Below are 21,308 nucleotides of genomic sequence, written 5' to 3' on the forward strand. Positions count from 1 at the left end.
TAATGCACCAGGTCCTTTCAAACGTCTATAAATAAATATTCTAGTCTTGCCACTTATTTCCCTCTCAGATAGTATCCATACAGTGTTGGATATTGTGCTGTTCCAGTGCTACAGAAATAATTTGCAACTGGATTTTCCCATGTGGCAAAAGGATCCAATTGCAAATGATTAATTCATAGAAGATAAGCACATCATAGGTACCAGCCATGACGGCTACATAAAACCTCCATGTTCAGTAACAATGAACTTCTAAATCCCAGTTGCTGGCATTCAGGGCAATAGTAGCAGAGGTTTTGGCCTCCATGCCCTGCCTGTAGGGCTACCAGGATATCTGGTGGTGCACTATGGGAAACAGAATCCTGGCCGGATTAAAAGGACCACTGATCTGATCCAGCAGAGCTCTTCGTATATGCTTAACACAAATCTTGTTTTACCGTCTCGCTCTTTAAAACACCATGTATTTTGTTAGCTGCATAAAACCATATGCTGCAAGGAAATGTTGGAAGGTATGTTAGCAACATCATTATCATCTGCATTTTCTTTAGGGGATCCTGCCTCACAACTTGTTAAAAGGTAGCATTGCTGTTTAGTATTTGTGCAAAAAATATTGTCTCTGAATTTGGCCCAATGCTTTTCTCTAGAGATCAGGTCATAATTATCTTGCTACTTCTGTAAATTATGAGCAAGCTTTATGAAAAGTGGGGGGACCTCTTGTGGGGGTGGGGGGACCCTGACTGAGAAAAAGGTATTGTGGAGTTTTCTCCCTTCCTGGCTGCAAGGAATGATCTTGCTGTTTCTCTCACACACATACTCTTTGTGACAACTGCTTCGGAATGACACATGATAGAGATTGCATTGCATCTAGTGACAAAGAAGACCTTTAAAAAGAGATACTAGTCTTTGTTTAACAGCCCAAGGGAGCCCTGCAATTTGTAAAGATAGCACAATGGAGGAGGGGGGGGGCAACCACCATAAACACAGAGAGACTGTTTCGGTTTCTCCTGTTGTGCATTTTCAATGCAGGCGTGGAATTGAAATGCCAATACCGTTTATTAGAAGAAAGGGATTTCGATAATTCTGCCTTCTTGTAATTCTGCAGTGCTGGTGCAGCATGAGGTGAACAAACAGGACTGCGAAAATCCAAGACAATTCAAATGTCAATAGGCTGTGCAATTTATACGACTCATGTGAGGAGCCTGTAGGTTGCCAACTGTCCTAGGGTATAACTTCTTCTTTGCGTGTATTAATTTATTTGCACTTGGTAGGGTTGCTCATCTCAAGGTGGGGAGTTCTCCCAGGATTACAGCTGATCTCTAGTCTACAAAGATAATTTTTTCCTGAGGGAAATGGCAGCTTTGGAAGATGGAGTCTATTGTTAGAGTGTGTGTGAGAGAGTGTGTGTGTGTTACCGCGCTGCTCAGGGTAACACTTTCCTTCCCCTTGCTCTTGTGAGGCGCATATCCCAAGGCTCTCGGCAGCTCTTCAGGAACCTCAAGCAAGACCCGACAAGGCCTCCGGATATATATAAAGAGAGATTTCATTGAGATGCTGGACCTGGGTGTCAGCACCTCCCTTCCAAGCGACTAACACTGCGCTGCCTAGCAGCCTTATGCAATCCCTTTATACACTTTCTCCCTCCGGGAGCCCGGGAGAATCACAGACAGCCCACCACCATTCAAACAACCAATCATTCATTTGCAAACATTACGCAGGAACCAAATCAGTGTCCGGGATATGCATCCTCTTCTCAAGTTTCGCGCCAGAGCAGGGCGAGGCGATGACGTGTCCACTGGCGGGGGACACACAAAGGTTTTCTCCAGGTGTCCGGGGTCAGGAAGCCAAGAGCGATGACGTGGAGTCCCCTTTATCTGCCTGCTGGACGCAGATTAGGCAGTGGCAAGGCGCTTCCGGGCTAGAGGTTTCCTTGTCCGTGTGCATCAGGGACTTTAACACGGAATGGGATAAGTTCGGTGGGTGGGGCAGATGGCTCTCTGCCCTGGGCCAAGGAGGTTCCATACAAGCACAAATACAGGGAAACTTACAAATCCTATTTCTACCTAATACAAATCAGTTCCTACCTAAACAAATACAAGACAGAAATAAATTTTCCAATCGTTTTTAGTTCAGACATAGTCCAGGAGCGGGATTCTCTCCTGGCTCCGCTATCATTTGTGCGTGTATCTGGTAGTTCAGCAGTGTGCTCAAAGGCGATTGTGCGCAGCAAAGCCTATCTAGACTCTCTGTGTGCCACAAACAAAATTACTGAGCCTTTTATCTATTCAAACTAATATATCATAGGAACTCAATTTCTGGATAAGACAGAGTAAATATAATTTCCTCATCTAGTTTAGCGAGCTAGTATGGAGGGAGATACAGGACCTGCCTCCTGCCGTTGTGGTTGCAAGATGGCGAAGGTGTGCATACAAGTGGAGATGTGAAAAAAAAGGAAGGAAGTGTCCCTGAGAGTCAATCTACACATCAAAGGATAATGTCAGAATCAGGGGCATAGCTGTTGAAGACAGCGCCTGGGTCTCACTCTGGGTGTTGACCCCCCCACACACACACAGCTGCGCCATGCCTCCTCACAACTGTGCCCTGCCCCGAGTTCTATTGAGTTCACAGCAGGGTTTCAGTTGAATGTTGGCCAGCAGAGGCATTCCTCCCATTGGGCAAAGTGGGCAGCTGCCCAGGACGCCACCTTGTGGTGGGCGACAAAATTGCAGGTTCGTTTGTGGGGGATTTTGTATTTTCAGTGTTTTTTCCGTTTTTGGCCTGCAGGGGGCGCAGATTTTAGGCTAGCAGCACCAAAATTTCAGGGATTTTTTGGGAGACTCTCTTGGTGATATTATCTGTGTTTGGTGAGGTTTGATTTAGGGAACCCAAAGTTATGGACTCCCAAAGGGAGTGTCCCCATCCCCCATTGTTTCCAATGGGAGCTAATAGGAGATGGGGGCTACACTTTTGAGGGTCCATAACTTTGGACCCCCTGAATCAAATTTCACCAAACCTGGGTGGTATCATCAGTAGGGTCTCATGAAGATACTCTGAAATTTTGGTGCTGCTATCTTAATAATTGCACCCCTGACAGCAGGCACCCCCTAAATTTCCCCAGATTCTCTTTTCAAATCCACTCCCTTCCTGCCAATGCTTGTTTTCTTTCTTTCTTTTATTCTCTCAATGCCTGTTGTCGTCGTTGTTGTTGTTGTTATTGTTGTTGTTGTTATTAAATCCACCCCCTTCGGCATGGATTTAAAGAGAGAATCTGGGGTCCCCAGTTTTAACATTGAAAGTGATGCTGTTTCAGGGTGGGGGAGAATCCACCCCAAAATAGCATCACTGTCAATGTTGTTTAAACTGGGGACCCCATATTCTCCTTTTAAGGTGGATTTAAAAGGAGAATCTGGGCTCTCTAGTTTAAGCACCATTGAAAATGATGCTGTTTGGCGATGGATTCCAGCATCACTTGTTTAAACTAGGGACCCAGATTCTCCTTTTAAATCCACCTTAAAGGGAGAATCTGGGGTCCCCAGTTTAAATAACATTGAAAGTGATGCTGTTTTCCCCAATTGAGGGGACTGGATACAACACCATAAAATGTTTTCATAGCAGTAATAAAACATTTTGAAAGCATTTTGAAAATGTTTTCAAAAAATTGTTTCTGCTGTGTTGCATGGCCCATTGCTGTGTTCAGATTTGTGAGTTGGGGGATGTTCTGTAATGTGATGGTGACTTTGAAATGACCTGGTGGAAAAAATCATTGTTTGGTCACAGTGGGGGAGGGTGGCCGCCCATGGGGGGGCATCAAACTCAGGTTTTGCCCAGGGATCCAGTTTGCCTAGGTATGCCTCTGTTGGCCAGCGGGTCTTACCCCACCCTGAACTCCATGATAAGCTCGGGAGTGGGGCCAGCTGGGCTCACTTCACCCCCAAACACCATGGGTTCGTTTGATGCTGGCCTCGCCTGGGTCCACCTTTAAACTGCAGGCTTCAAGCCTGTAGGCCACAATCAGTTGCTGAGCTGACCTGCCCCAGTTTTATACTGTTGGCTCTGCTTCCCTAGCTCTGCTGTTTAAAGCTGGACCCAGGTGAACTGAGGCCAGCATCAAATGAGCCTGCGCTGCTCCCAACCTCCATGTGGTTGGCTTCCTAGTGGAGTCCGGGCACAGGGTGAGCCCTGCAAACTGGCATACGACTGCACCCCTGCCTCAAACTCCACATGAAGTTCAGGGGTGGGGCAGGGCCTGCTGGTTGACATTCAATTGCACCCTGCCCTGAACTCCACTGGAAATTTGAGGGCAGGGCGCAGTTGCAAGGGGGCGGCGGCCCTGCAATGCGTCCCACACATGACTGTGGAAAGTGGCGCCCAGGGGTCTAGCCCCCTTGTTTCCCCCTCGTTGCACCACGGGTCGGAGCAGCAGAGAAAGGATGCCAAGTGCCTTTGTCCCTTTGACTTTCTAGTCAAGTCCCTTCTGGAGTCTAAGGTTAAGAGACAGTGCAGAGTCCTTCACTTCTAGCACCAGCGGCATTACATCTCTGCCGATCTTCCTTCTTTGCCCAGACAATCCAAGTCAGCAACAATATTGATTAAAATAATGGTTAGTTAATTTTAACAACCAGCCAGGTAATAACAACATTAAAGGGCACCTTTGATTAACAATTCTTCCTGTTGTTTCTCTTCAACTTGACTGTAGCTCCTACTATGCCACAGAAGCACTTCAAAATCTTTGTCTTCCATTTAAGTCAATTGTGGCCGTTTCCCCACTCACCTTTTGTTGCGCGCTACTCTCGTCACATAATGCAGGGGCCTGCTGCATTCCACACTTCCTCAGCAGCGACAACATGGCGACCCCGACTCTGCCGCTCTCCTTCCTCCTCAGCGCACGTCTTTTCTGCTGCTGGTTAGTCCAGCATCTTCTGAAAACAATCTGTGGTGGGGAGTCAGACCTCGCGCTCAAAAGCTGCGATTCAAAGGAGCGCGGTTTGCCTCAGCATTATTTTTTAAAGTGGGGAAACGGCCTGTATTGATATTTGTCTGGGGTGGAGACAGCAAAGGGTGTCAGCCGTCAAGTCTCTGATTCAAGTCTTACCTCAGCCACAAAATCATCAGATGACCTTAGGCAAAGCAGCCTTCTGTCAGCTTCAATTTCTCCATGCCCCATCCACCAGGAACCTTTTCAAGCCCTCTCAGATGTTTTGAGGGAAAGTTGCCCGTCTGCTGTTCTGCTGCTCGAGCAGGAGGGAAGCCAAAATTGTTTAGCCAGTTTCTGTGGGTGTGTCACCTGTTCATCATTTTTATGGAATGTCCAATATTCAGGAATTCCACCAATCTATATATATAAAAAGTAAACAGTGAGTTTGTTCACGATGGTCTAGCACAGGAACTGCTGGGCCAAATCCTCTGAAAATTCCCAGCCACTGTAGTCAGCCAGGCGAGAGTGTTTTTAGATGTTCACATACCTGAAATTTCACACTGGCCCAGCTAAAATGTCTTTTTCCTGGCACTTCATGGTGAAAGACATGCAGCTGGCTGTGTTTTATTGTCACCCTTAGAATGTTCGTGCCGCTTAGAATGTTCGCTCAGATGGCCAGGTATGAGCAGTGAAAACAGTACATAGGTAATAACTGTAAGGATCTCAGTCGTTCTTGTTTCCCTTACAGCCTAACCTGACCTTGAAGGAGATTCTTTTGGTCAAGGTCCGCCAGGGACTCCGTAACTAACCTTTGTGAGAATGCTTTATCTCACTGTTGCATAGTAGAATTCGCTCTCATGAGAATGGGCAGGGGATGGGTTAGTCAGCATTATAACCTGTTGTTTGAGCGGGGATGCTCATTCCTGCCATGTCGCGGTGTGTGTGTAAGTCAGGACGTTCTGAATAAACGGACTTATAATCAAAACCCTTTTTATTTCTGCTCTTTGGAATTCCTTACATTATGGCAGGAATCTAACTCATTTTTTTTCTCTTGACTGTGTTTGGATCTCTGGTGTTCTAACATGCAGAGATTGAGTACTCTTGACCATATGGAAGGCACCTATAGCCCCCATAGAGGGTTTCGAAGCCTTCCCTTCCAGACTCCTCGAGGATCCGGGAGATGATCCGGGTTTCATTGGTGCCTTCTCTCCTCGCACCTCGGGTCCAGTTCGAAGCCCGTCTCTTGCCTTTGGGACGCATCGACATGGTTCAGACTGTGTGGAGATGCATGAGACTTTGGGGGCGCCTATCTATGGATCGAGCCTAATTTGTTGACTGTTCATTTCCACCTCGCAACGGTGGGATTACAAACTCCCCAGATGCAGCTAGTCCCTGAGGAGTTTGGATTACTTACCATTCATGCTGACACCCAAGAATCCATTGAAAGCACCCTGGACAAATAATTTCCGAGACACATTCCCCAGAGATCAGCAGTGGCATAGTGACCGAGCTCGTCCGCAAAGTTACAGCGGCCGGACGATGATTTAGGGTTGATCGATGATCGAAGAAGAGGGTTCCACACCACCTCGGCAGCACCAAAAAACCCGGAGCTTAATGAGCTTAATGGGTGAAACTTTGGAGCAGTTGGAGGCGGAGGAAAACCATCAGAGGAGGAACTGGATCCCCGATCCTAATCGCTACTCCATGCCCTCGAAGAAAAATTGGGACAGTGCGTAGCCATGCCATGGACTTCAAATCCTGTCTTGGGATGCTGAAAGGCCAACTGTGGGAGGAGGAGCGCTGAGAATCTGCAACGTGGACCGGCGGAAGTCTGCAACGGGATTGAAAAGCAACTTGGTGGGAAATCCAAATTGAATGCTTGGACCGCGGAAACAGAAGCGCTATACAATAGTATCAACAGAATCTAACGATTCATGATTAAAGTGCTGGATCAGTCAGTCTAAACTGGATTTACAGCGCCAGCGCCGACAACATCAAAGCCATCCAAACCCAGAATGAACTGACTTTAGCCGCTCAACGACGCAAAGAGCTAAATTGATCGAGAGGGCAGCTTTGCACACACACCCAAGATGCCTTAACACCTAAGGAAAGGGCACCATTGGCTGAACGTGGAGCAAACTTCTACAATTTTACGGCAACGCGGAGACGCTGGTTAGAGCCTCCCAGTTGGTGCCTACACCTTCACCCCCCAAGACCAAGGCTCCTCTCCCTCCTGCCGGGAGGCTGCATGCTCACAGTCTGCGGGTTCCAGCTTTTCAACCCAAACCCCTCAACCTCCCCTGCTCCTCCAGCTCTGCAACCCCATCCAGTACAACAACCAGGTTACTATGCGGCAGCAACCCCAACACGCACTCCAGAGCCGCATTGAAAGAGTGGCTCCTGACCCCCCCATCCCAGCTCGCTTTGGATGGTACCAAGGCCCAAACTTCCTTACTTTATTCTGCAAACTCGGCTGCTCATATGCAGGAATTTCATGATCTATATCGCTCTCTGAACGCCAAAAAATACATGGTGACATTGGCAATGGGTGTTGGATGGGTAGCCAGCTGGAGTGGTTTGTTTCTCTTTATGAATTGTAGGGGACGACACCGCGCACGTAGCTGGCTTCCGCTGCCATGCGCGATCTCGGGACCCAAGATCCCAATGCTGAAAACGATGCCATCCGCACAGTAAAACCATCCAACAGGGCAACCGGGCCCTTTGCTGATTTTGGGTTCGTGAATCAGCGCAGCCGCCAGTAAACTTCCACCGGACTGGCCCGAAAGCGCATATTAGGTAAAATGCGAGTATTTTTCAAGCAATGGGATATTAAACTGCGGAAACAGTGCGATCCTTATTCGATCCCGCGAACGCTATGGATTGGATCGAAGCTTGGCTCGCAGGGTTGCTGCCTCCCGCTCTTAGTTTTATGCTCCGCCGCTTTGGGGCCGCCCATCAAACCAGCTAACATGCCGGGCGCCGCCGCTTTAGAAACTATCTCGCCTCGCCGTGAAGGCCGAGACCACGCCGGAACGCCGGCCGGCCGCTTGGGATTGTCAGCCCCATTACGGAGGTCCCACAATTGGCTACCCGGCCAACTGCCCGGTTAGCAGAAGCCTCTCCGGGGCACCGCGACCACCTGCCGCCAAGTCTCCAACCAAATCCAGCCTCACAACTCAAGGATCGCCCAAAGCTACTTTTGATGAGGATGTCGGCGAGGAAGAAACTGGCGCTTTAGTCTTTCAGCTGCACCCGCAGGATCTTAATCCTTTCCTGATCCGCCGTGAGTGAAGGCAGCTTCATTATCATCATTTTGACTTCCTTAGCCAACCCTGTAGTAAACATACATCGCATTTTGCCTCTGCACTTGTGGACTCCGTTGCTCCTAATTGTCCTATGAAACCGCAGGCCGGTATCGAAAAGAACTCGGGTTTAGACCGAAGTTCCCTCTTGGTGAAGCTCCATCTTTCAACCCAAATGGGCTGTAGCCCACTGGTGGTGGAGGTGGTCCAACCCGTTCAAAACCCAACCGTACTTCTCCGCTGGGTAACCATCATTGGGAAAAGATTAGTTTCATTCTTGCTCCAGTTGCAAAGCACTCCATTGTTTTAGGTATGCCATGGCTACTTTTACACTAACCAACCCTTCGCTTGGAAGGAGCGCAATCCTTCAATTTCTCAGATCCCCCCGCGGAGATCAAGCATGGATGGGGGGAAGATCCATCGGTAGGGGAGGGGAAGCAACCATCGCCACAGCTTTCAATGTACTGTCGTGCTCCCCTTTGCTGTGTAGAAATCCCTACATGACAAGACCTATCTAGAGTTTTCCAGGAACAGGAGTGCGATCAGTTTCCCCCATAGAGATACCGGGATTGCAAGAGATCCTAAGCAACCCGGAGCCTACCTAAGCGGTAGGATCTATCGTATGAGTCCCACCGGTGGTGCTAGGAGCTCCGCGCTTTCTTAGATAAAAAAAATTTACCGGTCTCCAAGGGTTTCATAATGGCGAAAGCCACAAACGACACCCATGCCGCCTCTGTTTTTTTATTTGTTAAGAAAAAAGGGACGGTTCGTTAAGACTGTGTACTGATTATCGCGGACCAAAATGCTGTTTCCATCTCCAACAAATATCCTTTGCCCTTAATAAAGGACCTCTAATGCCCTAGGCAAAGGCCGCTGATTTTACCAAATTGATTTTATGGAAGCTTATTATCGTGTACTCGTGATCGCTGAGGGGTACGCAACATTTAACAGCATTTAATACAAAAATTGGCAATATGAATATTTAATAATGCCCTTCGATTGGCTGCTGGGCCCCAGGGCTTTCATGCTACCTTGCATAAACTAAGTATTACATGATTTCTATTGTACAAGGGAGTAGTCGATATTTGGATGTGATGTTTTGATTTACCTACAGAGCACTGGAAGAGTATGATATTTTAGTCCGGGAAGTTTTCGGCAACGCTATTTGATAACTCCCTTGCCAAGTTGTCAAAAATGCTGTTTCTCACCCAAACCTCCATAGACTACGGGCTAAGCATCGTAATATCCCTCTGGACGGGTCTAGAAATGGACCCGCTAAAGTGGGTCGTGAGTAGCTGGACTTCGGTCTGCCCCGCGCCTAATAGAAGGGAATTGCAATCTTTCTGTAGGCTTCGCTACCCCTATCGCGGTGACTTCATTCCCCATTTTGCCAAACTTGCCTTTTACCGCTTCACTGATCTTTACGCGACCAAAGTGAAAGTGGGACTTTAAGCTGCCAAGCCCGGGCCCTCCCCTGGTCACCGCAGAGGAATGCTAATTAGCTGCCCAGCAGCAGCTGGAAAACAGCTTTCTACAACTGAGCCACCCTGACACATCCCTACACCCTGAGCTCCTTTCATCGCTCACGCGGATGTTTCGACAGGCGCAAGGCCATGCCCTCTGTGCAGAAAAAATAAAGACAATAAATTGGTACCGCGTGCGCTTATTTATCCAAAAAAATTTTCTGGTTCAACCAAACTGGACCCTCGTCGGAGATAGGGCGCGAAACCATTGCCATCAAACTTCATGCTTGAGCACTTGGCGCCATTGGTTGAAAGGAGCCAAGCACCCCTTTCAAGTCTGGTCGGATCATAAAAATTTATTGGCGCTTTCCACACCCCTCAAAATGTCCGGCTAAACAATCACGCTTGCCATTGATTTTTTCTCTCGCTTTTCCCACGGCCCATTTTTTTTCCCGTAAAGCAATAAGTTGGCTGATGCATTGTCCCTCGGGCCTCCTCGGGAGTGGGGAGACGATCCCCACGTGGGATATTCCACGCACCGCTCTCTCCCTCCCAGCTACAGGGATTTTGGCTGTCACCCGGGCCACAATTTCTACGCCAACTCCCCACTCGGGCCCCAGGCCATCGCTCTCTTCCTTCCAAGAACTCTGGCGAGGCGTGGATTACGCGAGCTGCCAACAGAGGAAAGGGCGATGCACTGTGCCACGCTGGAGGATTGGTGTCTGGAAAAGGGGGTGTTGGTAACGCCTCCTCCTCCCCCACGTAGCATGGCCTTCAAGCATGCCATGATGTTCGCCAGGCTGGGCACTTCGGCTTGTGAAAACCCTTCATCTAGCCCGGCCAGTTTTGGGTGGCGTACGGCGCGCTAAGGACGCTTGAATCTTACATTAAAGGGTGTTCTATATAAAGCGGGAGTACAGCCAATACCGGAAAGCCTCATGGGATTACTGAAACCTATCCCGCTCTCCTCCCGCCCTGGCAGGTTATTTTCCAATGGATTTTATCACTGACTTGCCGTAACAGTCACGGGAACACTCGTGGGTTGTGGGTGGTAGTGGATTCCCCTCTTCTCCAAACAGGCTTATTTCATTCTCCTCTTTTGCACCACCATACCTTCAGCTCCCAAATCTAGCCCGGTTGTTCATTCAACACATCTACCGCTTCGTATTCCTCATTCTGAGAAGGTGGTATCGGATCGCGGGTCTCCTAATTCATTTCTCGATTTTGAAGGCTTTCCTGGAGTTGTTGGGAACCACACCAGCAGTCAGCCGCTTCCCACCACGCTTCAAAGTGGACGGGTAAAGTGAACGGACTTAACATGAACACTAGGAGCAATATTTACGCTATATACAAACTACCATCAGGACAACTGGTGTGAATTGCTTCCCCTCGCAGAGTACATGCTTACAATAATGCAATTCATAGCAGTAAAGTAGGAAAAACCCCATTCAAAGTAGTCTCTGGTCATCCTTCCCACAAGGTCTCCAGCTGTCACATGGAGGTATTGCAGCCACCAGAATTCAGTCAATGGATTTTGTCACTAGCTGAAGGCTGGTAAGTCAGTTCAGTCTACCTTAAAACAGGCTCAAGAAGCTCCAAAGTTCTGTCAGGCAGATAAACACCGCTTCAGGAATTCCCCTTACGTGTTGGCTTTGGGTTTCATTTGTCCACTAAAACCTTCCAGACGGCATAAATACTCAAAACTTGGCAAGAAATTTGTGGGTCCCTTCCAGATTGGTTAAAGTGATCAATGATGTTACTGCACCTTAGATCTGCCTAATTCAACTGGGTAACATTCATCCCCTGCTCTTCCATTCCAGTTTTGCTCAAGGAGGTTCCCGCTCAGGATGCCTGGCACGCACTCGAGACACCCCGGCCAGTTATAATTGATGGACATAAGCATTATGAAATAGACGCTTATCCTTGGACTCTCTTCTTCGCAAACGCCTACAATATCTGTGTCATGGGTTGGCTATTCTTCATGGCCAATCAATAAGTGTATAAGGGAAACATCGATGCCCCTCTTTTTAATTGCTGCATTTCATCGCTTCTTTTCTCCGACAAAACCGGGGAGGGGGAAAAGGGAGATTTCTTTTGGGAGGCAGAGTGTAATGATCTCTGGGCCGCTCTTGTTTCCCTTACACGCCTAACCTGACCTTTTGAAGGTTTAGATTCTTTTGGTCAAGGCGTCCGCCAGGACCTGCACCAACCTTGTGAGAATGCTTTACCCTGGCTGTTGCATAGAATTGGCTCTCATGAGAACGGGCAGGGGGATGGGTTAGTCGTTACATTATAACCTGTTGGTTTGAGCTGGGATGCTTCATTCCTGCTAAGGTCGCGGTGTGTGTGTGCTTTCCTGGTGATGCCTCTGTAATAAACGGACTGGCAATCAAAAGCCTTTTTATTTCTTGCTCTTGGAATTCCCTTGGACAATAACTTGAGTGGGAAGTGGAAACGTATACACATGTTGCCATGTGAGATGTCACAAGTTCCCTCCCTCACACACAGGTAACAGAAGGGGAGGTAGGGGGGCCCAGCATCTGGATATAAGGACTCCACCCAACCCTAACGGAGGGAGAGGGAAGGGAGGGAGAGGAGGAGGTGGCATGCAAGGGAAGAGAGAAGTGAGGGAGGGGAGAGAGTGAGGTGCATGCAAGGGAGGGGAGGGAGGGCTCCAGCCAGCCCAGGATTCCCCTGAATACTGGGAGGTTACAATTCAGGAAAAAACCAGGTTGCCTCCGAGGGACGTGAAGTTACTTCAGAGTAAGCCTCGGGTAAAGCAAACCGCGGATATACTTTGAATGGCTATTGAGTCACGACTCCCCTCAGAGGGTTTACTCAGAAGTGACAATCTTACTGGCCACCAACCAAACTTCTACTCCCAGGTAAAGCGGGAGTGTGACCAGCCTAGATGTGTGGGAGGGGCGCTTCCATTCCCCCCCCCCTCAAGGAATGCGGTCACAATATCATCAATGACATTGCACAGTATCAGGCTGCGTTGTTTCCAATGAGCATCGCATCGTTGGCCTTTGCAAATTGATTTGCTGCTACTGTTCCTTTCCCATTTCACCAATAAATAACCCACAGCAACACGCGGGCTAGGTACCAATTAGTAACTAGTAAAAAAAGCTTATTATGGATGGGTATTTGCCCATATATTTTATTGGTACTGTTTCTCATAAAAACAAAAAATCTTAGTTGAGAATGGTTAAATTTTGCACCAAACTCCAGAATTAGTTATCAATGTGTATTGTTTAAAGCTTTTCATAGCGAATAACTGATTGTTATAGTTTTTTGGGCATGTGGCCACGGTCTGGTAGTTTTAGCTCCACGTTTTTACTCCACATCTATGGCTGACATCTTCAGAGGCATGTCACAGTAAGATGTGTTTCTGCTAAAACTAACAGACCGTGGCCACCCAGCCTGAAAAAAAAAAACTCCAATAACAGCCAGTGTATTATTTAACGCTTTGGATAAAACAACCTCAAATAATATATTATTTCCATCAGCTTCGGTCACTTCATGCAGCTGCTTACTGACACAGGGAAGTTTCCCTCTGGAAATAATAATAGAAATAATTAAGCCAATGTGACTAAAGACCTGGGATCATGCTATTAAACCCAGGCAGGCCTATAATCTGTAGGCCAGTGATGGCAAACCTTTTCAAGACCGAAGTGCCCAAATTGCAAAACCAAACCCACTTATTCATCCCAAAGTGCCAACATGGCAATTTAACTTGAATACTGAGGTTTTCGCTTAGGAAAAAAAATGGTTGGCTCTGAGATGCATGCTACTCTGGAGTAAGCTTGGGTGGTAATCGGTGGTCTTTGCTTTTGAAGCAATCCATGCAACTCTTCGGACAGATGAATCATGACCCTAGAGGGTTTACCCAGAAGCAAGCCCCCATTGCTAGCAAACTCCAGCTTAATTCCCAGGTAAAGGCTTTGAAGGTTCTTCGCTTGAAAATCCTGCGGGTTTAACAGCACTTAACAGGGTTACCTGACATTGTTTCCCAAAACTAGATCTTAGGTTTACTGATAATAATTCGAGCCCAGCTGGTCCAGGCTTGTGCCTAGATTGGGGGGGGCTGATTACCCCCCCCCCCCATGATCTAATCCTTTGCACGTCGCTCCACAGAGAGGGTTGGCTTCCTGAGTGCCACCTCTGGCACTCCATGCCATAGGTTCGCCAAATTTTCACCGATCTAGGGTAAGATGTCCACACCACTGCTGTAAAAGCCATTTCACCATGTGCCATCTTTAAACAGAGTGAGCGAGGGAGCAGGTTCAGGATGGCTCTGTCAGGTACATCCCTCATCCTGTGCAGCTGGTGTAAGGGGGAAGATAAAGGTTGTGCTGCCAAAGTCCCACCTCCAAGGGCAGGCCAGTGCAAGATAAAACGTGGCAAGCCTAGCTATGTTAGAAATTAGAATTTATTGAGAGCATTTATATCTGCGTCTCCAGAGACCTACTTGAATTGAAGCTTCGAGAAATAAGAGAAGCTTTGTGTGCTTAGGAGCTTAGTGGATTTAGGGGTTTAGACAGACAATGTTTGGGAATGAATATGTTAGCTTGGGCAGCCTCTCATCATCATGGCTACATTTGTATGGGAATAATTATTATTGTTTCATTTTTTATCCCCCGCTTCCCACTTCACCCCAGGAGCCTGCCAAGATAGAGTGAATTGTTTTCTCTCATAAGACATTTGATCCTTAAAAAAACTGTTGAGTTGTTATTATGCTTGTTTCAGGCCTCACGCTTTTCTGGGCTGGATGTACCAACTTACTTCATACACAGTCTCATCCTGGGCACAGGATTGGTAGTATGTGTCATGAAGGAAATAAAATAACTTCTGAACTGTACAAACCAATCATATTGTGGCATAGTCTTATTCTCCAGTGAGGGACCCCTAATAAAATGTCCATTTCCTCTTCCCCTTTCATGCTTTGGGGCTCGAGGGATGAAAGTGGTGGCTGCGCCCAAGTCACCCACTGAACAAAGATTTGAATCCAAGTTTAAATCCAATACCATTATTCTGCACTGGCTTTCAAGGGATTGGAGGACAAAAAATACCCTGTGTTCTTTCCATCAAAAGGATGGAGCCTATACAGCAGGGGTCCCCAAACTTTTAAATTAGGGGCCAGTTCACTGTCCCTTCAGACTGTTGGAGGGCTCGACTAAAAAAAAAAAACTATGAACAAATTCCTCATGCACAAATGAGGGATTGTAAAATGTTTGATTTCACCCTTTCAGCCTTCTTGTCATGGTCTAGTTTCTTTAGAACAGTGACCAAAGTATACCGGCACAGGGTGGGCTCCAAATATTATTATGGGGAGGCTGTGAATACCTTCCCCAAAGCAGAACTTTCTCCCCAATGAAGCATTCCATCTAACCCAGGGATCAGGTATCTTCCTGGGTTCTTCTCCCTAGCAGCCAGCGAAGCTTATTCGGCCCAGCCTGGCTGATGCCAATGGGAGTGAGGGCGGAACAGAAAGCCTGAGAGCAACACATGGGTAGCTGAGAGGAAGGGCGGAGCAGAGAGTTGCCACTGTAAGGTTTCCAACTCTGGGTCAGAAAATTCATGGAGACTTTTAGTGCCATAATACAAATGAAATCAACAGCCGTTGGGGCCGGTTCCTCCTCCCTCGAGCCCCCACTGCACATGAATGGGAGCCATCAGCCGCCAATGCCTGGCGGGTCGGACAAATGCCTTCAGGGGCTAGCCATTTTAACCCCCGGGCCGCAGTTTGGGGACCCCGCTATATAGAACCACCCCGAGCCTGGAAATAAGAGAAGTAAGGCGCAGTATAAATCTCATAATAAATGAAAACACATTGCTAGTGGATTTTTTTTACACATGGGGAATGCAAACAGGGTTGCCTCTCTCTGGTTGGAAAATTCTTGAAGACGGGGGTGGAGTCTCCTGGGGAGGACAGACTTTGGGGAAGAGAGAGAGCTTAGCAGGACTGTGAAACTCCCCATCTGAAGATGTCATTTCTCTCCAAGGGTGAACCACCTCTATAGTCTGGATTGAGATCACCTCATTCCTATTTGTGGCCTTTCCCCACTTTTTCCTGCTGCCGCCACCGCTATAGCCGCTGCTCTCAACATCGCTGCATCTCTGGCGCGACATCCGGTGCATCTCATCCCACTCCTCACGCAGAGCTGGGTCATCAAAGGCCGCTTTCACCAGCACCAGGGAATCGCCGCGCCTGAGGGGGGGCTGAGAGCGGGCAGCGCCGGGCTGCTGCGCTTGCTGCCGCCCCGACATGGGAGTGCAGGGACCCCGCTACTTGCGGAGAGTAGCTGGCTTCAGGTAAGTGGGGAAAAGGGTCCTAGAGAACTCCAAAGCTCACCTGGAGATTAAAAAAACCTTAGAAATGAGAAGGAAGTCGGATAACACCACACTTGCTTCCTGAGTAGAAGGAATTCCTCCTTCCTCTCCACTTGGCATATACTTTTTTGTCCCACCTTCTTCCAACACTCACCTCCTTTAATAAATCTGTTTACAAACCCGGAAGCTTGGTCTCAAAGGTTGATTAATTAAAAGTGGGAGGAAAACGCTTTGAAAGTGACACTATTTCGTGGTTTCTTTTCAAAATATAAGGCTTTTGAGGGGGGAAAAATAAAATGTTTTCCAAACGATAGCTAGGCAGGAATTTAAGCGTTTGAACTTTATATAGTCCAGCCTCAAAAAAACATTTGTGGTTTCGGAAGAACCAAATGTCCATCCAACTGGAATAATTGGACTGAATACAAATCTGAACCTCATGCTTTGCAGCCAACTAATTTTAAAATGCTCTGAAATAGAAAAGAGAGTGATATTCTAGCTACTACATCTTATGAAGAATAAAGCCCAACCAGGAAAGGAACATGAAGAATAACTGGTCATTTGGAATGACCAATCTTGTAAAGGGAGATGTTATAAGGCGATCACAGTTTTTATACATTTAATAAAACATAATGCTACTCAACCGCATACAATGCTATTCATGATAAGCATTAAGCCGTATTGGGAAGTCATCCTAGTTTCTCAGGGATGGCCAATTCTGGCAATTGCAGAAGTCAGCATTTATTGATGGAAAATCTTGTCCTAATTCATTCTTTTGGCTTACTGAATGTCACTCAGACCAGTTGTTGGACAAGCATCTCTTTCACATCTGCCCGGAGATGAAGGGAGAAAGAGGGGTCTGGTTGTTCTTCACTTGTCTCTGATGTAAAGGCTCATCAAGTCCAAGCCAAAAGGCAGACCATGGGAAGCTTTTCTAAACCTTGCTCGTGGTCCTTTGTAATTGTTCCTTAACCTCAGCTCCTCTAATGAGAGCTTTGCCTTCCTCAAGTAATAAGTCTTAAGCTGCCTGGTTGCTGTTTAGGCAACTGAGGAATAAAAAGTCCTAAGGGTTTCTAAATGAACAATTAATCACTATAATTATTTCTTAATCCAATGGCTGCCTTCTAATTGCTGCCGTGTGACTGACAATTGCACACTAAATGTGCTAAAAGTCCCATGTAATTGGCACTAAAACAAACGGGTGAAACAGAGAAAGGCTGGCAGCTCCAATAAAAGCAAGGAAGAGCAGGTTGAAACTCTAAGAGAATTACCAAAGAGAATAATTACATGGTCCATCAAATTTGGTGTGTGACAACACAATGCTGAGGTTCTGTCAAGGGAATGCCTTCCTTCCAAATTCCCTCATCAAGCCAGAGGCATGGTTAGGGCACACATGTATTTTTATTTACATTCATCAGTGTATACAATCCCAGTCAGCCTGGCATAGTGGAGTAGAGTTCGTGGCTAGGATTTGAATGGGATTCAAACCCGGGTTGCCACAGAAGCTTGTAGAGAATGACTTCTTTGGGCCAGCCACACTCTCAGACTGACCTACTTGGCTGGGTTGTGATCAAATAGAGGAGAGAGAAATGATGTTGTAAGCTGCTTTGGATGCCTCGTTGGGTGAAAAGTGCATATAAATGTTTAAGTAAACAACTGATTCCCCAAACAGAGCTTCTGCTTGCAGGGTTCATCTAATGTTTTCCTGCAAATATCAATACTCATTCAGGAATCAAAATCTAAGTTTAAATATGAACACAAATGACTCCTACCCACAGCCAGGACAGAGTTATGGTTCAGAGTGCAATAAAACATATTTAAATGTCTTCTTTGCCTTATCACTGTATAAGTGCTTCTGCATATTCACTCGTTGTTAAAAGTTTGTTTATAAATGAAGCAAAACACCAAGTGAAGACCACCATAAGCTTCCAGTGTTCCCATTTAGTCCTCATCTAGCCCTTTGGAACATCTCGCACCACCTTTTCAGAGAAGTGGGGCACTGTAGGTTTTGGCAGGCTAACAACCATGGCTATTACTCCAATGACTGATTCTTGCCACCTCCAGCATCTCCAATTTCTGCCTGCCGGTTCAACTTCAAGGAGGTCAAGATCACCTTAGTTTTGTGTCTCTCCCTCAATAAATTTTGTTTCTGACACCAGGAACAACACTGACTACATGCTCAGAGAGTCCCTGAGCCGGGACCATACAGGATTATACACCAAAGAGGCAGGTATTGAGATATTTCTGGCAAGAGGGAACTTCCTCTTCACTTTTTTGACTCTAACTCGCTTTTCATAAATCAAAAGCACACAGTGCTACTTAATAGGACCCTTTAAAAAAATCATTATTAAAAAAAATCACTAAATTCAGGGACTCCCCCCATGTTGACTTTTCGCCACTGATCTCATTCACAGCAGCAATCTAATCCACGGTTAAAACTTCTAATGCCCATTTTATTTCACTTGGGAGAATGTGCCTAGAAGCATGTGCTTAAATCCATCATCAATCATGCCACTTAAAAAAGTGCTTCTGGGTGTAATCCAACTTAAGCCCACTAAAACATATGTAAACCCGCATAGATCAAGTGCACTTCAAGGCTTAACTACTTTAATTTTAAAATTCAAAAATTGTTCCCTGACAGCCAACAGTGCTGTTGGCCAGAATGTGACCTCGACGTGTTAGATGCTTCATTCCATCTCCATTTCTAAATCTGTGGGAAACTGGCCCCTTCCCAATTACATGAATAAGCTTAGGATCCTTTAAAAAATGTACCTGACCTAATACAACAAAATGTAAATGTAAATGTCACATGCATTCCTGACTGAGTCTGATGAAACTCCAAAAGAGCTACTTCCTAGTAAGTATACATAAGATTGCACTGCATACGGCCTGTAATGGAACTCACAATAAAGATGGTAGATCTAAGTCAACTGCTCTGGTTGCAGAGCATTATCTTCACAAGCTTTCTTGTAGGCAGGGCTTAATGCCTATTGGGCAAAGTGGGTAGTTGGTCTAGGGTGCCCTCCCCCCTGTTGTGGCCAAAATGCAGGGTCTGCTTTGTGTGTTTTGGTGATTTTAGCTGGTTTTCCATTTTTAATTCTTGTAGGGCTTAGGCTTTTATACCAGGCACCAAATTTCAGGGATGTTTCCATGAGACTTCTCCTGATGCTATCACCCAGGTTTGGTGAGGTCATTAGGGAGTCCTAAAGTGATGGACTCCCAAGTTGGGTGTCCCATCCCCCCATTGCTCTGGGGCCGGGAGCTAATAGGAGATGGGGCTACACCTGAAGGTTGATAACTTTGGACCCTCTGAACCAAACTTCACCAAGCTGGGTGGTATCATTGGCTAAAGAGTCTCCTAAAAGATACCTGAAAGTTTGGTGCCGTAAGTAGCTTAACAATTGCACCTCTGACAGCAGTGCACCCCCAAATTTCCCCCAGATTTTCCTTTTAAATTCCCCGCATGGATTTAAAGGGAGAATCTGATGTCCCCAGTTTAAACATTGAAAGTGATACTGTTTCAGGGTGGAGAATCTACCCCAAAACAACATCACTTTTCAATGTGTTGTGCTTAAACTGTGGACCTCAGATTCTCCCCTTTGCGGTGGATTTAAAAGGAGAACTCAGCTCCCTAGTTTAAATGATCATTGAAAAATTATGCTGTTTTATGGGTGGATTCAGCATCACTATCTAGGGGAGCCCAGATTCTCCTTTAAATCCACCTTAAAGGGAGAATCTGGTTCCTAGTTTAAATAACATTGAAAGTGATGCCACTTCCAATTGGGGACTGGATACAACACCATAAATGTTTTCATAGTAGAATAAACATTTTGGAAAGCATTTTGGAAAATGTTTTCAAAAAATTGTTTCTTCTAAAGCGGCATGACCTGTTGCTGTGTTCAGATTTCCAGAGTTAGCATGTCTCTATAATGATGGTGACTTTGAAACAACCTGGTGTAAAAAAACTCATTGCTTGGTCACGGTGGGGGAAATGGCATGCCCATGGGGGCCAAACCCAGTTTGTTTAGATACCACTGGGCATAGCTACAAGGGGTAAGAGGGTGAGCATTGCACCAGGCATGGGTCAGGGCACGTTCCAGGCTCTTGCCTAGGGTCTCCAGTTTGCCTAGTTACCACTGTTTTGTAGCTTTGTACAGTGCTGTGTAGCTTTGTAGCCTCCTATAATTTCAATGAGGTTGTTAGGAGGTCCTGTCATTGACGAGCCATTCTGTATACTGAACATGGAACTGCTGAGGACACTTCACTTCCAAATGATCTTCCTAGGGTCTTGGTGCCTACACAGAATAGCCTTGGGTGACTGAAGAAATGAAAGTGTGTGAAATCATTCTTCCTTGCACTCTGCAGGCTCAGTTCTGGTTGAGGAAAGGGACTTGATTTCATCCCCTTGTACCTCTAACTTCTATCTTCTTGTCCCATACAGGACTCCAGGAATGGAGATGAACATGGGGAAGCTCTGTGTGCTTTTCAGGCATGCATGGTTGGATTTACACCTCTTAGGTGAACCCTAAACGCCTGCTTATGGTGACGAGAGTAGGGCCATCAGTGCTAGAACATTTACTCCACATTCAGAAGATCACAGGTTCACTTTGGCATTACAGACATTGAGGGAAGCCTCCTCTCTGAATACCAGAGTCACCACTGCCAGAGGAGACATCACTGTACTACCAAACGCCTGACTCCAGGATAAAGTAGCATCATACATATTCAAATGCCTGTTTCATGGTCATGTCCCGTCAACAAGCCACTCCAACTGGTTTGTGTGTTCTTGCCTTTGTTACATCAAGCCTGCCCAACTTGAACTCCAGCCTGTGTTGAAACAGGCTTGTTTTGCCTGGCAGGCCCTATTCGGCCTCTCTGCACCTCCCAGCTGCCAACTTTCCTGGGAAGACTAACTCTGCAAAACCACTGCCACCACCTGATCATTTGAGGATTGCCTGCTGGGGAAGATCAGGATTCCCAGCTTCTTTTTCCAACTGTGAGGCTCTGCCTCAGTTTCTTGGTTCCTCTCCTGGGCTCACCATAGGTAGATTGGTGTCCTTGAAGAAAGCTGCTCAGCCTTCCTCTCCTGTTTATACAGCGCAGTCAAGTACAGTGGGCATCTCGTGGTTCAGAGAACTGTTCTCCACATCTAAGGTTTTAAAAGTATTTACAAAAAATAAAAGTCACAATTATCTTTAGCAGAGCACCAGATTGAGCAAGGGTTTCCAAAGCAAAGGAGGTAGTAAACGCTAACTCCCCTGCCCCTGCCTCTTTAACATACCCTAGCTAGAGTTGTTGAACATA

General features: G+C 46.7%; 1 protein-coding gene across 1 annotated transcript in view; it reads left to right on the top strand.

Moving 5' to 3' along the window:
* Window positions 1-440: 440 nt before the first annotated feature.
* The window catches only part of LOC125427872 (aquaporin-2-like), a 43,148-nt gene continuing 22,280 nt past the window's right edge, over window positions 441-21,308 (top strand). The window contains exon 1 of the mRNA XM_048487434.1: window positions 441-506. Coding sequence (XP_048343391.1) covers window positions 456-506 — 51 coding nt within the window. The 5' untranslated portion in view covers window positions 441-455. The remainder of the gene's footprint in view (window positions 507-21,308) is intronic.

The sequence above is a fragment of the Sphaerodactylus townsendi genome, linkage group LG03 (genome assembly GCF_021028975.2).
Source record: "Sphaerodactylus townsendi isolate TG3544 linkage group LG03, MPM_Stown_v2.3, whole genome shotgun sequence".
NCBI classification, from domain to species: Eukaryota; Metazoa; Chordata; class Lepidosauria; order Squamata; family Sphaerodactylidae; genus Sphaerodactylus; species Sphaerodactylus townsendi.